The sequence below is a fragment of the Electrona antarctica genome (genome assembly GCF_951216825.1).
Source record: "Electrona antarctica genome assembly, chromosome: 16".
In the NCBI taxonomy this organism is placed as follows: domain Eukaryota; kingdom Metazoa; phylum Chordata; class Actinopteri; order Myctophiformes; family Myctophidae; genus Electrona; species Electrona antarctica.
Genome location: NC_136797.1, coordinates 33398771 through 33414365, shown reverse-complemented (window position 1 = coordinate 33414365; position 15595 = coordinate 33398771). Strand labels below are relative to the sequence as shown.

General features: G+C 40.5%; 1 protein-coding gene across 4 annotated transcripts; it reads right to left on the bottom strand.

Annotated features, from left to right (window-relative positions):
- Positions 1–1017: 1017 nt before the first annotated feature.
- Positions 1018–15578, bottom strand: traf2b (Tnf receptor-associated factor 2b). 4 transcript variants are annotated; one of them, XM_079524876.1, is made up of 12 exons: positions 15419–15578; positions 14678–14785; positions 11992–12196; positions 9483–9561; positions 9096–9194; positions 7224–7385; positions 6991–7065; positions 6393–6467; positions 5594–5812; positions 4799–5102; positions 4327–4475; positions 1018–3972 (listed from the first exon to the last, which is right to left on the bottom strand). In XM_079524876.1, the coding sequence occupies exons 3-12, from the start codon at positions 12165–12167 to the stop codon at positions 3754–3756; spliced, it is 1557 nt and encodes a 518-aa protein (XP_079381002.1). In that variant the 5' UTR covers positions 12168–12196; positions 14678–14785; positions 15419–15578; the 3' UTR covers positions 1018–3753. The 4 variants fall into 4 exon arrangements, with proteins under 4 accessions (XP_079381002.1, XP_079381003.1, XP_079381001.1 ...); XM_079524877.1 differs by having other exon boundaries at positions 15505–15535; XM_079524875.1 differs by lacking the exon at positions 14678–14785.
- Between the last annotated feature and the right edge of the window lie 17 nt (positions 15579–15595).

Below are 15595 nucleotides of genomic sequence, written 5' to 3'. Positions count from 1 at the left end.
CATAAAGGGTTATTAATATTAATAAGGACCCAGGGTCCCAGACCGTGACGCCTGATTATGGATGGAGGAATTTCCCATAGTAAATGTTCACAGTAGCATTGAGCTAATAAGTGTGTGACATAGTGACCTCTGCTGGCTGAAATGTGCCATTGTCCATGACAGCCAATCTCCTCATTCTCCTGCCAGCCACTCTGTCCTCCACTTTAAAATAATTCAGGTTAAATTATACAAGAGAGACATGGCCCTAAACATAGGCTACATGCCGTTAATAAACACAGACCATTTACCAATAATTTTCCACCCTGAGTGAGTGCTTATGCAGAAATGTTAGCACAATAATGTTGGCACCAACAAGCATTTATATTCAATTTATTTAGTTATAAAAGCTTTGTAAATTAACAGATTAGATCAGTTACAGAGGTATGCTGTATTTGCCCTTTTCTGATTTTATTAATTTTGTATGTGAAATTCTGATTTTATTAATGTTGTATGTGAAAGACTGAATATGAACTACAGGAAGCATGTGGTTTCAGCCAAAGTTGGTAAAAAACTTACTTACTTAATGTAAGGTGGCTATTACTTTTTCATGCAGGGTAAATGTGTTAAATACTTTTGCTCATTAAATAAAGTAAGTCACTCTTACTGTCATTCTTGCTCTTTCAGAACAGAAACATTTAATGTCGAAATTATGCATTATTAGTGGGAATCGGAAAAGGGAAAATACGTTTTCACAGAACAGGCAAGAATATGTCATTATGATAACATGTCACATACTGTAGGTAGATAAGCGATTAATGACAAATATACATTCCATCTACATATAACCACTTGAATCGCCATTGATAATTGTTTTATAGCAATAGTGTGTGAATAAATGTCTTATGTATAATAGGTAATAATATATTATTTACTTAGTATATTAGACATATATTTGGTTTAAAAAAAGTTTTGATATTATGTATACACCCCCCCCCCCCCCCCCCCCACCCCCCCCCCCCACACTTACATTTTAGCACATAACTAATCCTCAACTAGTACCTGAAAATAAATAAAATATAGCCTTGTGTGACTTATAACGCATCACTGTTGTCGGGCAGAAACCTCTAATCTCCATATTTTAACTTTTCACGTTTTTCCCCGTAAATTAATGTCCTACTTCTTCACACTACAGTGTCACACAATTTTTTTTCGCAGATCACAAGCTTGTAGATCTGCTATTTTTGCTATTCGGTTAAATCTAGCAACTTGAAGGCATAACAATCACCACAAGTGCAGCGTACATTTCTATACATTGTATTCTAGTCTAGACGAAACTGGTAGACCATCTGTCCACTAACTGTTTCATGTAAAACGACTTATGCACACCAGTTGTTTAGCAAAAGGGAGTTCCACCGCGCCTCAAGCCTGAGGTAGGCTATAGTCTAGTGCGTCTCAGAGGCATAACTGATGAATAGGAAGGAAGACACAAGAACATCACAGAACAGTTTTTAATTCACAGGGTGCAGGGCAGGCAAAAATGACGTTTCGATGTATCGGTCACATCTTCGTCAGGTCATAGTGAGAATGACCTGCACCCTGTGAACTAAAAAGGGCTTGAAGTGTCTGTGATGCTCCAGTGACTTCTTTCCTACACAGCAGTTGTTTGTTTTTAGCCTGTCCAGGACAGACTTCATTGGCCTGTACAGCACAGGCAGCAAGCTACAGCTGCCAATAACATCCGTGGTGGAGGAGTACAAGGCGACAAAAACACGCCAGGCCATGATGCTACGAGACAGCAAAGATGAGAGAGTACGTGAGGCAGGCATTGTTGTCAGGACAGGCCGAAAGTGGTCAGCCAGCAGAGCACTGAAGGAGGCCGAAGATCGACTGCATCATGGTGACATCGTTGGGTCAGTAGCCCAGGGAAGGCTGGGTCTGGGTTGCTCCACCAGAACAAGCTGGAACAAAGCTGACCCAAAGGAGCGGCGAGGCATGGTGCAGAGAGAGGTCCGAAAGGCTGAGGAGGAAAACCGGCATGTCAAGGCTGTAGCCATGAACAAACAAGGCAGCTGGACAAGATGGGAGAGTGTGAGAGAGAGGGCTCTAACCTGGCAGGACATCTGGAGCATGGAAGGCCACCGGATCAAGTTCCTGTTGTGTTCTGTATATGATGTCCTGCCTACTCCATCAAACCTCCACACATGGGGACAGGTAGAGAGCCCTAGCTGCACACTCTGCGGAAGGACAGCTAACCTCGAGCATGTCCTCTCTTCATGTCGCTCAAGCTTAGCAGATGGCAAGTTCCGGTGGCGACACGATCAGATCAAGGACAAGGGCAAGAAAGCTTTCTGATGGGCCCCGCTTTATCCATTTTGTCAGGGCAGGAGAAAGCGCAGCAGCAGGAGGGAGGAGCAAAGGGGTCCTGGCCACAGCAAGCGACTGGGAGATGCGGGCCGACCTTAAGAAGCAGCTCAAGTTCCCAGAGGAGATAGCCCACACTAGCCTGAGACCAGATATTGTCCTCTGGTCTAGGTCTAGGTACCAAACAGGTGGTGCTTATCGAGCTGACGGTACCCTGGGAAGAGAGGCTGGAGGAAGCGTACGAGCGCAAGCTCAAGAAATACCAAGCTCTCATCCTCGAGAGCCAGCAAAACGGATGGAAGGCATGGAATCTGCCGGTGGAGGTGAGCTGCAGGGGCTTTGCTGGACGGTCGCTATGGAGAGCCCTCGAACTGCTGGGGATCGAAGGACTGGCTAGGAAACGAACATCACTAAGCGGGCAGAGGAAGCATCACGGTGGATCTGGATACAAAGAGAGGTGCGGTGGCAGAGCCGACCTGCTGAAGGACTAAAGACATAGAGTTGGGTGGTGTTCAGCGGGGGTAGAGCCAGGACGCTGGATCTGCCGTTGAGCCCCTCCGAGGTGTCATGGGCTTAAATCAACGAAACACCAGTGAAGGGGGGTGCCCATTTGATAACCTGCTGAAGCCACCCAACTCCTGTCTAGTTGAGGTATGCGGTCAAGCCTAGCCTTGGCTCAGGGAGGACGCCCCTGCCATGCAGAGTCCCGTCGGTGCCTTGAGGGAAGGAGAGACGGAGAGAGCGATGCCACTGGCCCACAGCAGGAGCGAGTACCTGCAAAGGTGGGCCTGTTGCGATACCCTTATCGTATTTTGCATAATGTTTTATTTTAGAATGGCCAAGTCTCAACCCAATTATGTGTAACCACTTTCAACCCTATTGTTTTTTACAGGATTTTCTTTTCTTTTTTAAGACATTTTAAAAATGTTGTACTTAAGTCAATGCCCCCTTTTGGTGCTAAAGGGGATTTTGCACACATGTTCATAGAATGACAGAGTATGTGTTATATATTTCATAGTTATGTCCCAAAATGTTAAACCAAAGAATTGCAAAGTCACTCTGTAAGGCATACTGACTCAATTATTTAGGAATAAATTGTCTAATTGTGACATTTAATGATATGCCATATAGTGTGTAACTGTGTATACATTAAAGTATCATTATGCAGATATACATTAATAGAATATATAGATATAGATATTATACTTTATAGAATAGTCTGAATTTAGCGCCTTCAATATGTCTAGTGGAGCTGGGATCAAACCCGGAACATTCAAGTTCTTGTTGTTTGATAATAGTCGTTACTATATTATTACTAATATATAATATAAACATAATATATATAATATAAATAATACATATAACATATATAATATAGTACTTATTGTGTAATTCCTTCCACAAGTATACACACTATAAGCCTGTAAGGTCTACGATGGCCTTAATGAAAATTGTATCATCTCTGAGATAGGAGCTCTTGCCAGCCAATTTAGGCAGTGGACAGAACAATGGACAGCCGCTGGCAATGTTCATCTCACTGATTGGCTGCTGGAAGGAGGTGGAGCTCACATCAGGGCGAAAGGCATCTATGATGTGCTCCCTGTTGTTCTGATCAAGGAGCATCAGAGTTACCTGGAGACAAACGACAGTGTGAGAGCTTTGACATGAACAAGGACAACACAGAGTGAGAGCTTTGATATGAACAAGGACAATATTGCACAACACCTACTTACTTTTTCTGCTTAGGACTTGAAGTAACTCCACAATTTCGTATTCACATATTTTATATGTTTTGAAATATAGTTTTATCATAGATGACTAACGCAACAGGCTGGCCACATGATGTTTGAGATCCACTCCAATTTTTTTATATAATTATTTTATCTAAGATACTTCATGCAGCTGATCACTAATCAGTTTTGGTGGTTCATTGAATGGAGTCAAAGGGAAGCAAGACTAATGAATCTGATGATTCATAATGCCTACCTTCTGACTGAATGGCCACTTCAGAAGAGCATCACACGTGCCCCTCATCACCACGAAAAAGAGTGACAGGTGTGTTCCTCGACCTGTTCCGTCTCCATTCAAATAGAGTCTCAGACACATTTTGTAGCCATATTTACTGGAATAGAAGGCTGGAAATGAGAATAAGATAAAAAACAACATTATGCAACACTGAGTAATGTACATAATATGACTTTTACATTTATTTGGTTTGGGTTGTAGTGTATTATAATTCTCGTTGAAAATGCATTAGTAGTGCTAGCACCTGCACAGACTGCTATAAGCTACATGCCAAATTATGAAGAGCAAGCCATTAGGAGTGGGGAAGCACATGCAAATCAAGCATTCCCATCACAGTTTACCATTCAAAAACACAAACTTGTAGTTGGAATGAGAAATGCAGTCCTTTAAAAAACGAACCACTGGTTATATGACAGACTTGTGTTCATGTTACCTGGTGAGAACATGGCAGGTGATCTTCCAGCCACAGCATCCTGTCTACGGCGAGAGAAGTCTGTGATTTTCCAAACAAAGACCCCATCATAAGTACAGGACTGGAGTTCTCGCAGTAGATCATTGGTCTCAGCCAGCTGCAGGTCCCTCATGGTCAATGTCCTCTCCAGCTGCCGCACCTTATTGCCAAGATTCTCAATCTTCTCCTGGTCTAAGCGGTGTTGATGTGCAAAGGCCTCCAATGTTACTGAACTCCGCTCAACCTCCCGGTTCAATACACAAACTATGTTCTCCAACGCGCTCACCTGTCATGACACAGCATAGCACAATCCATTTAGGGCTGTTCCTATGTACTGAGATCTGTGTTATCACTGTCCAATATAAAGTAACTATCAACGCTGAGGTAGCCAGCTCCTTGCAGCATCAAACAAAAAGTAAAAAACATATCATATTGTCGCTGCCGGGCAGAAACTTTGAACATTTTTGTTTTTCTTACATAAATGGAATTGTGTACATAAGTGTCGTGAAAAATTAGCAAAAACAAATATTTGCCTGCCCAACGGGACGGAGACGCCAATTGGAAAGTGGTTAAGTCTGTCTGGGGTTTATAAATATGTAAGCAATGAAAATTAATACAAGAGCTTGTGACTAAATAATAACTAAATCCGTTGGAACAGTTTATTTTATCTATTACCTGAAAAGAGAAGTTTTTTGGACAAACAAGGTTTCCACCCGACAGTGACAATATACTACTATAATGTTCATCAAAGGCCTTCAATTTCAACGAGAAACACACCTTCTTTTCCAAGTCCAGTGACTGTACGGAGGCTGAGGACCCCACTGAGACTCCTTCCTCAGGAGCCCTGTAGAGGCCCAGCCCAGAGTCCTCCTGCCATTCCCCAGAGCCTGAGGCCTCTGCACGCATTCCAGCCACAGACAAGACCATGGGCAGCAGCAGCCGCAAGTGCTCCATGGTGCTGCTCTGCTCATGGTCTCCGTGTTTACCGTTCTCAATCTGAGGCCATGGAAGACATGTGAAAGAATGAATGCAAAATGACTTAATTTAACCATCAGTCAGAAATCTAAAGACCACAGAAGCTTCCTTGTCTACATGACTTTGTTCATTTTGACCATTTACCCTGTTTTAACACTAGGGAGTGTCCTTTTCTCATGGGAGGGGTAATCATTTATTTTTTAAACATAACCTACACCATAAAGATAACCTGTTGGCCACACCCATGGGTGTTTTCAATGTTGTCAAATGCCTGTCTTGTCACAATAGGACTAAAGTTAAACCCTATACAATACAATTTAGCCATGGGACATAAGCGTGCTTAAATAGTCAGCTTCATACTGTGTCATTACTGAAAATAGATGGGGGGATTTCTAAGACTTGTGTGGAAAGTAGGCTGGCTCATACAAAAACACCCACAAGGAAAACTGACTCAAAAAATACTTTGACATATTCATCAACTTAAATTACTTATATGATGAGATTGTATTCTCTTCAACTCCCCCCTCCCCCCTCCCACACACATTTTCAGAGAAATCTAAGAATCAGATCAACCTATATTACTACCACAAAACATACTTACCACAGCCTTACAGCCAACTTCACTGAAAGGACATGCACTCTTTGACTTGGCACAAGACCTGAGGTGATCGCCAAACTGCAGATGGAAAGGAAAAATAAAAGGTTGGGGCACCGATTAATGAAGGGGCATCCCAAGGGCATTGCATCACTTCAAAAGTGAAAGTATACAGCAGGATTCTCTGGCAGAAAGGAATTATGATATGAACTGTGTTCTAGTAATAGAACACAGCTTATAATTATTCATGAAAGGCTGGCTATACGTTTTGAATATTTATGAGTCACGACATGAGTAAAAATCCCATTTTCTTTTCCTACATTCTTTAAAAGAAAATAAATTATTGTATAGCCAACATTTTAAAACACACACATCTACGAAATTAGAAGTTAAAAAATATATAAGTAGTGAAAATAGCCGATCTACAAGCTTGCTATGTGCTATTTTCACTAGTTTGGGTCTCGACTTGAAAAGTTTGGGAACCACTGACCTACTCAATATCAAATAGCCAAAAAAGATAAGATTCACAGCAATCTACATTACTTTTTGATTTTGTATTGAATCTTTAAGAGAAATGTCACTTATTATGAGCACAAAACAAAACCTTTTCCCTTGGGATCTTCTTCTTCCCACAGTCTTTGCATTGCATGGGAAACTTCTGACAGACCTCATCATGGGCCTGAAACAGCCATCATGTGGAATTATAATAACGAATAATACACTTAATTTTCAAAGTGCTTTTTGCAAGATAACAATAAGGAAATAAAACAATAGAGTCAAAACCAAACAATAAAATAAACATTGGTTATATTACTCTTGATAAGCCATATCTCTTACCTTGATTTCTTTGAAGTTGAAGGACACTTTGCAATACTTGCAGTTCAATGTTCTTGCTTCACATTCTCTTTCGTTATGTTTTTCCTTCTCAGAACGAAGGATGAAGCTTTTGCATGCCTCACACTGCACCTGTTCATACTCGCAGCGACCTTCATGTTGGGCCTACAAATATATGAGACAGATTGAGCAAAACAATGCAAACAAAGAATGTCAAGATCATATCAATACATGTATTTGTCTATTCATAGCTTTGGCCATGTATTTTACATAAACAGACAATTTTTCCACTAATGGGTTTATTTTTAGATTTTGTGTTTGATTGCATTTTCTTGAGTCAGTTTATCCAGGGACTCGACTTTTCAAATCAATCCTGCAGTACATTAACAACCCAACAATAGCATAGCTTTCACAAAACAATAATGGCACAGTAATATTTAGAGTTCAACAAACCAATGGCTTCCTCAAAAATAAAGATTATAATACAGTATATCATGCATTGGAAAATGGTGTGCAGTAATGTCAAGTATACTGTACCATGAGTCATAGTCAATGGGCTAAACATGCCAGACCACTTTTACATCACAGAATAAAATCATTTCAGAACCATTTCAGAATCATTGAATGGTTTGTAGAAAACGTAAAATTGTAGTATACCACTAAAGAGCTAGTAGGCCAGAGGGAGTAGGCCAGAGCACACAGTGGTAGTTTATAGATATCTCTCAAGACAGTTCGGAGCTCTGAATCTGAAGTTTGGCATGTGTGTTAGAATGTGTGTGTGTGTGTGTGTGTGTGTGTGTGTGTGTGTGTGTGTGTGTGTGTGTGTGTGTGTGTGTGTGTGTGTGTGTGTGTGTGTGTGTGTGTGTGTGTGAGAGAGAGAGAGACGTAACAGTTAGATGTGTTACTGTGTAAAATATCTCTAAACCAATCTGGTAAGAGGGACTGGTAATCCATCAACAAAAATGGGTTCTCACACGCGCGCGCGTGCATGCACATGCACGCCAAACTTCCTCTCCTCAACACCAGCACTATGTGACAAAATTGAGCAAGGTTTAACCACATGGTCACTTGTCTTAGCCAGCACCATATTTGCAAGAATGCAAATCCTTTTCGGCAATAGCATACTGTTTTTAACTTGACCTATTCAACACACCTTTGAGTCAGTCAGTGTTAATTCACATGGAGAATTAAATGTCTTCTTTTTGTTTCCATTCTGAAATGCTGATGAACAAAAGCCCAGTTGTTCAACGAACCTGAATATTTAACAGATTTTCAGATAGAATTTTCCTTAAATGTACAAAGCCCACTTCTGTAATGTATATTTTTGTTCAGACATTCCTTCCTCAAACCGGCTGTTCCTGTTTTCATTCAAACTGCCAAACAGTCAGAAGAAATTCCCCCTATGAACCATGCAGCTAAGTCAACAAGAACTAAGTTTAGGAGTTTCCTTATTATTATTACTATAGTCGTTTAGTCAAATTTTATAACACTAACATTTCATCAGCCATCTAGTTAATCTAGTAATCTCCTTTGATGTAGTTCTGTCTCTGTACTTTTCCGCTGTGGTTCACTGAGTTGATAAATTAACTGTGGTGATGGTGAAGGTTGGGTATACTGGGGACTTTCCAGGCTACATATCAAGTTTCACTTCCTTTTTGTATCTGTCTCTGGCTCAGCAGTACTAGTTCATTGTTTGAGAACAGTCAACACATTCCAACTAATTTCCCAAATACTTTCATGGAGGGAAATTTGATTTTGAATCATACCACTTTAAACTTGAACGCCACATAAAAGAATATGATTTAAAATATACTTTATGTAATGTTGTTTGGAACGCATTAACTGGACTGGTATGAAGCAAAACAGACTGTGTACCTCATAGTCTTTGATTGAGCCTGTCCAATCACAGCCCTCGCTCAGACACCTGGCAGGCAGACTGGCTATTTCTCGGCCTGCAGCGTTGTCTGAGAAAGCCTACGGGAGACGGAGAACAAAGAGTACATCATGACAACACATTTATATCACCGAACAAGCACACGGGTCGTATTGTTGTGGTGAGGTAATGCTACTGGCTTGTCAGACGAAGTGGGTTTCCCCTGAATTTTCCTACAATTACAATAGAGCCCTTCACAATCGTGTGTATTTGTGTGTGTGTGTGTGTGTGTGTGTGTAGCATGAGAGACAGTGTGTGTGTGTGTGTGTGTGTGTGTGTGTGTGTGTGTGTGGTTGAATATGACTCAGAACACTAAGTTCAGAACTTACCTCATTGCTGTTTAGAATAGAGATAGGCTCCTCATATATCTCCTCCTGGCGACATGCTTCACATGGCTTTGGGCCAGAGCTAACAAAGGGTGCAACAGTTTAATTGAACTAATCAATGTAATCGACTATAACACAGAATTGAGAAAATTGTAGATCTACAAGCAAGCTCACAACACGTGTGTGATGTGACGCTGAGCTTGTATATCTGCTATTTTCATACACTAATACACTGCGTTCAATTTAAAAGGACGACAGAAACACCCATTTCTATTTCTGTAGGGACACATTTTTGGCCTGGAGACAAAATTCATGAACACAATTACTTTGAAAATTGTGAGCTTGTAGATCAGCTATTTTTTTTTACAATTTTATTTATACATTTTCAGGTTTAAAGACAAGACATACTGTACAAACATTCACATCACATACACATATACACACAAACCCTCTCCAACCCCCCCATTCAAAGGAAAACATGACAAATAATAATACAAAACAAAACATACACAAATAAAAATAATACAATAGATCACAGTTATAAAATACTCATGTGCATACATACTTCAGCCTGTTAATGATAGGTGAGAAAAAAGCGGTTGCCACATTCTGTCGAATACTATCGTTTTAAGAGAAACGTCATATCTTATCTTTTCCATTTTCAGCAGGTTGGTCAATTCTGCTAGCCATACATTAAAAGAGGGTACTTCCACTCCTTTCCAATGGGTCAGAATATTCCTTTTTGCGATAACCATGCCATATTGTATAGCTTTATGTTGGTAATGAGTTAGAAGTGACAGGTCTTGAAATCCACCCAGAATAGCACAGTAGGGGTCTGGGGTCATAGACGTCTGAGAAAAACTAATTTTGTTAGTTTGGGGCACGACCAAAAAAGATGTCCTAGGACCTAGAGAGCCCTCTGTCGTGTTACATTTTGAGAATAGTGGAGAAACAGAGGGATAAAATTAGTGTAGCTTAGTGCAGGAATAATGCAGCCTGTGGATTACCTTAAATTGGATCAATTGATGTCTGGAGTTTATGGAGCAACTGTGTATGGTGTTAAGATATGATTCCCAGCTATCATCATCAATAAATTTGTTATAACAAGATATTTCTCCCAGGCCTCTTTCAAGTGCTGTGTAGAGGGAGATTCATATGATGTGAAAAAGTCTACCATTTGTGAAACAAGACTCTTAGGATCGGGGTGTTGATTCATAATTGCGTGGAAATCATGTGAGGGAGGTAGAGTAGATTCAAAATGTGGTACATTTCTGCGCGTATAGTCTCTACCCTGGAGGTATCGGAAGAAGTGTGAGGGTGTAAAACTCCCGAAGTTGTGTAAAAGAGGCAAAAGTATTATCGATATAGAGGTCAGATAAAGTGTTGCCATTATTCTGAGTGTGAAGCTATTCTTATCCAATGAAGGGGGGAAAGCATGATTATAATGTATAGGCGTATAAGCAGATATTTCAGGTAGTTTATATGCTTTCCTTATTTGATACCAGATTCTCAGAGATTGTTTAACCAAAAACATATTCGAGATGGAGGCCAGGGGTTTTGTTGTTGAAAACAAAAGGGCAGGCAGGGACGTTTTATGGATGGTAGATCAGGTACTTTCAAATGGCTGAACTATATATAGGGCTGATGTGGTTAATTGTATATTTTGTAATAATAATCAAAATCTACAAAGTAACAAAAGTTGAAATAATGTAGTGGAGTAAAGGTACAATATTTGGATCTGAGATGTAGTGGAGTAAGTAAAAGTATTGCAAATTGGAAATACTCAAGTAAAGTACAAATACCTCAACATTTTAAAATGTACTTGGTTACTGAGTCTACACCACTGCCATACATCAGTGATTACACAAATGATTAAGTTAAGATGGGAAATGTCTTTAGAATGAATCAGCATGGGTGTAACTGTTTTAGTAACGGACTGTGGCAATATGCTCCAAGACTGAATAGAGACCTTGTATCTCCAATATTTCAACTTTATATTTCAAAATGTGTTTTTTTGTAAATTAATTCCCTACGGTCTCATTCAAAAGAAGCAAAAACGGGCAATCTCCAGACCAAGCTCAGATGTCGGTGTGACACATTGTGAGGTTGTAGTTCTGCTATTTTTTAGTGTGAAAGTGGTTAAGCCTGTCTGTGGGTTTTAGAAATATTAAACCAAGGAAAAGTATGACTATTGTCTCTACACTACATTGGATCCATTCGAACACACCATTTCCTGAAGAGCAACGGCTTTGGACATACAAGGTGTCTGCCCAAAAGTGATGACTACATCCCTCAGACATCAGCAAAAGGAAGAGCATAGTGTATGCTCGTGGAGTTAAGCAGGTCAACAACAATCACCATAAACAAGCCACTAGTAGGATGCAGGAGGATGCTAAGCTTTGGGTGGGTATGAACATGCCCAGTAGATTTACTACTACCTACACAAGTTTAGCATTAGGAAAAGGGGCCAAGGTTTTCTGTGCATGAGATGGTGTAAGAAACTTCAGGGTACCTGGTCAACTGTTTGAAGCAGTGAACACAGAAGCGATGGCCACAGCGTGCCTGGACAGGCTTTCTCAGGACCTGGAGACACTGCTGACATTTGTATTTATTCTCCATAGGCACCGACAGCACACTGAGAGGTATCCCTGGCAGGGAGTCGGTGCAATCTAAGGAGATACGGGCCATTCCTCTCCATCAATCTCTGATGCTGTGTCCTGTGAACACATATTACACATCAAATGTTAAAGCATTGTGTCGTATTTTGAATCTTGATAGCTACAAGGCTCAAAACCAGTGTTTTGAATATAACGGACATTATGCTTGAATTTGAACCTCCGTTTCACATTCGATCATTTAATCATGTTATCGCAATTTCTGTATTTAGTTAGCCTGCCCCAGCCTGTGTGATTTCTGGTCTAGAGAGTCGGATGCCGGCAAAAACAACCTGTGGATCCAATTGGTTCACCGATCTCTTGTGTGCAATTGGAAAATTTGGTTGGCAGTGAGTGGCATTAGAGAGAATATACTAGCCTGGAATCGATGATTCCCATTAAGACCTGAAGCCGATTCTACATATGCCTTCTGCATACATTGGAAGTGAGTTACACAGGTGTTTAGATATCCTTTCTACAAAACAGATGGCAAGTGCTTCAAACTGCCACAGTTCCAATCCAAGACCGAAGTCCATGTTGATAGACAATACTTCCTGTTTGCATATGACTGCAGCCCACTGCAGGTAGGTTAAGTGTAAGGTCCTGACACACCAAGTTGTCTTACTAAGACTTTGTACTGCAACTACTGCTGATTGATTGATTGATTGATTGATTGATTGATTGATTGATTGACTTCTTTATTGACATATTTGCATGTCCAAGATAAAAAAAAAACATGTGCATACAATAGTGGATGAACACAAGAAAGCTTGAAGTTTTATTGTCTCCATCAGCCGAAGGCATGGGGAGAGTATGTTTTGCACTCCGTCCGTCCGTCCGTGTGTCCGTCTGTGGACAGCTAATTTCTGGCACCGGTGGCTTGATCGCAGCCAAACTCTGCACATACACTCCCTGGATACCAGAGCTGAACCTCTGCCCCAAATTTAAAAAAATCGCAACTGTCATGTCAATATTGTGTCTGTGTGGCCTATTTTTGTACTTCTAATGCTCTGACTTGCTTTGGCTGAACAGCCAAACAGAGGGCTCTCCCATCCCAACGATCTCTGCCGCCGATTCAATATACTCAGTTGGTTGATCGAACCGCTAATAGCGGACAACCATCAACATTGTGGGACACAACACTGAAACTACAGGTGATCGTTGGCAACAGATGCTCAACGACAGCTCAATGGCCTGATTCCCAACGTTAGCTCCAAACAATGCTGAGGCAAGCACAAAGTAGTTTGGGCAGAGGGCAGGCCATGTTTGCAGAATGTCTGATTGTGACTCTGAGCCTTACCAAGTATATCTTCTATAGTAATCCTTTGCATACTAGGGATGCAAAGTTTCAATATTACATTTCCATCGGTCATAATGACCTGAATTTTCAATACCAATATGATGACCAATATATCGTGCATCCAAAGGAAAGTATGCATATCTCTAAAAAAAAAAAAAACTTTCAGGTGCTGAACAAAAAGATACACACAGGAGAAGGAGAGAATGTCTGCACACTGTTGAGTAGCTCCCACTGGAATTTTTATTTAATGATGACAACGTTTCGACCCCTTGTGGGTCTTCGTCAGGTGTCATCATTTAAATAAAAATTCCAGTGGGAGCTACTCAACAGTGTGCGGACATTCTCTCCTCCAATATATCGTGCATATAAAACGTACAGTTTGACGTATAGTAGTACTGAGAATTAACCTTTGAAAAATGTGTGGACAATCTGTCAACTAACAGAAGTCTCTAGTCTAGAGAGTGGCTGACTGTTAACACCACATAGCTATACCAGATGTGTTTATTTGCTTTGTGAAAATTACAAGAAATGTATTTACTTAACTTTTTAGATAATCTATTTTGAAGATAACAACTTAATTATGACACAAGATAAAGTGGGACTGATGTAAAACATAACACCACATGGTAAGTCTTATGACATACACTAGTTATGCAAGTCAAGAAATACTGAAACAAAGAGTTACTGTGAGCAAGGTCTCACTGAACATGTGACTATATAAATTGAGTGCAGTGCAAGAAAAACGGCCATACATAGTAACCCTAATAGGGTTACCATTAGAAAACCAGAGCAAACAAATAAATGGTTGCAGCAGGGTATGGTAATGGTATCCAGTAGAAACCTATGCTGAGGGCAACATGAATTTACTTTCCTGTGCTGCCTACAATGTGGCCAAAACAGGAGGTTCAAGCATATTACAGTATATTAATGGACATGGCAGGAATCCAGAAGAATGACAAGCATTGTGGTACAAGACGAAAACAGCAATAGGCCTAAATAAAATTTAAAATAAAAAACAAAAGTCCAGAACAGAACTGCAGGTCCATGTAGGGAACTAGACTGGATCACAACTAAAGAGTTAGTATAACTGAATATAACTAAAGCAAAAGAAGATAACTACAAAAGTAATCCAATCACAAAATAACCTTTTTTTTGTACCAAATTAAATGTTTATTAATAAAACTAACTGGTCAATGAAAGGATATATAACCAACAATTTGCAACCATAGCCCTGGATACTTAACTTTTGGTATTGTCTGTAGCTTGAGCACATCCGTAGAAACAGAAAACATGAACCTGTCTGTCTGCCCTAGCCCGTCTCCGGACCCCCCGGGTTGAGCTCCTTTGGACCCCTACGACGTAAAGTCATCAAAATGTCAGAAACTTTAGTAGGGTTCCGAAAGGAGCTATGTCTGCCCTTGCTTTCTCCATAAAGTAAATTGCATTAGCCTCCTCTTTAAGTTAACATTGACAGTAAGTATATTCCCGTATATCCATGTTTAACGTTTCTAAAGACAGACTAGTGACTAACAATACTCAAGTCCAACCTAAGCTACTTTAAAAGCTTCCCAAGACATGAAGTATGTGATCATTCACTATAATAACACACCACCACCCAACACAAGTACGGTATTTACCCTGCAAGTAGTAACCATAGGGTACTAGTAACACGTTACGTACAGTCTATGAGTAACACGCACGTCACAGCACAGGAAGTGAATGACTGTAACAACAACTACAACGACGTGTTTTCATTTTTGCTTCACCCCCTCTTTGGGGTTTTCTCCAAACCGAAGCTCTCGAGACAGATTCAGAGCTCCGCTGAAATGCAAATGTCAAATTCTTTCAAAACCTAACAAAAAAACCGTATCTGCTTATTTAACACTGTCCCAGTGTCTCTGTAGACTGTAGCCACATCACTAGTACTAACAAAAAAAAAGTGTTAATGATTTGAAAATTGTAAAGCATGCCTTCTAAGTTCTAACCTTGACCTCTTGACTGCAACTGGATGGACCATGAGCTCGACCCAAACACAAGCAGCTAGCTACGGAACCAGAACAACTGAACTCACCCTCTCCAGAAACACAACTCCACTCCGGACTGTTTCGGAGGAGAAACCCAACCGAGTGCCCGCCTACTGTGTGTATCCGGTAATTTAGCGC

Coding starts and splice junctions, on each gene's coding strand:
- traf2b (XM_079524876.1), bottom strand. CDS start 12,167: ATGGCCCGTATCTCCTTAGATTGCACCGACTCCCTGCCAGGGATACCT. Junction 9,195..9,482: donor CTATTCTAAACAGCAATGAG/GTAAGTTCTGAA, acceptor CGTCTCCCGTAG/GCTTTCTCAGACAACGCTGC. Junction 3,973..4,326: donor AGTGGCCATTCAGTCAGAAG/GTAGGCATTATG, acceptor GTTTGTCTCCAG/GTAACTCTGATGCTCCTTGA.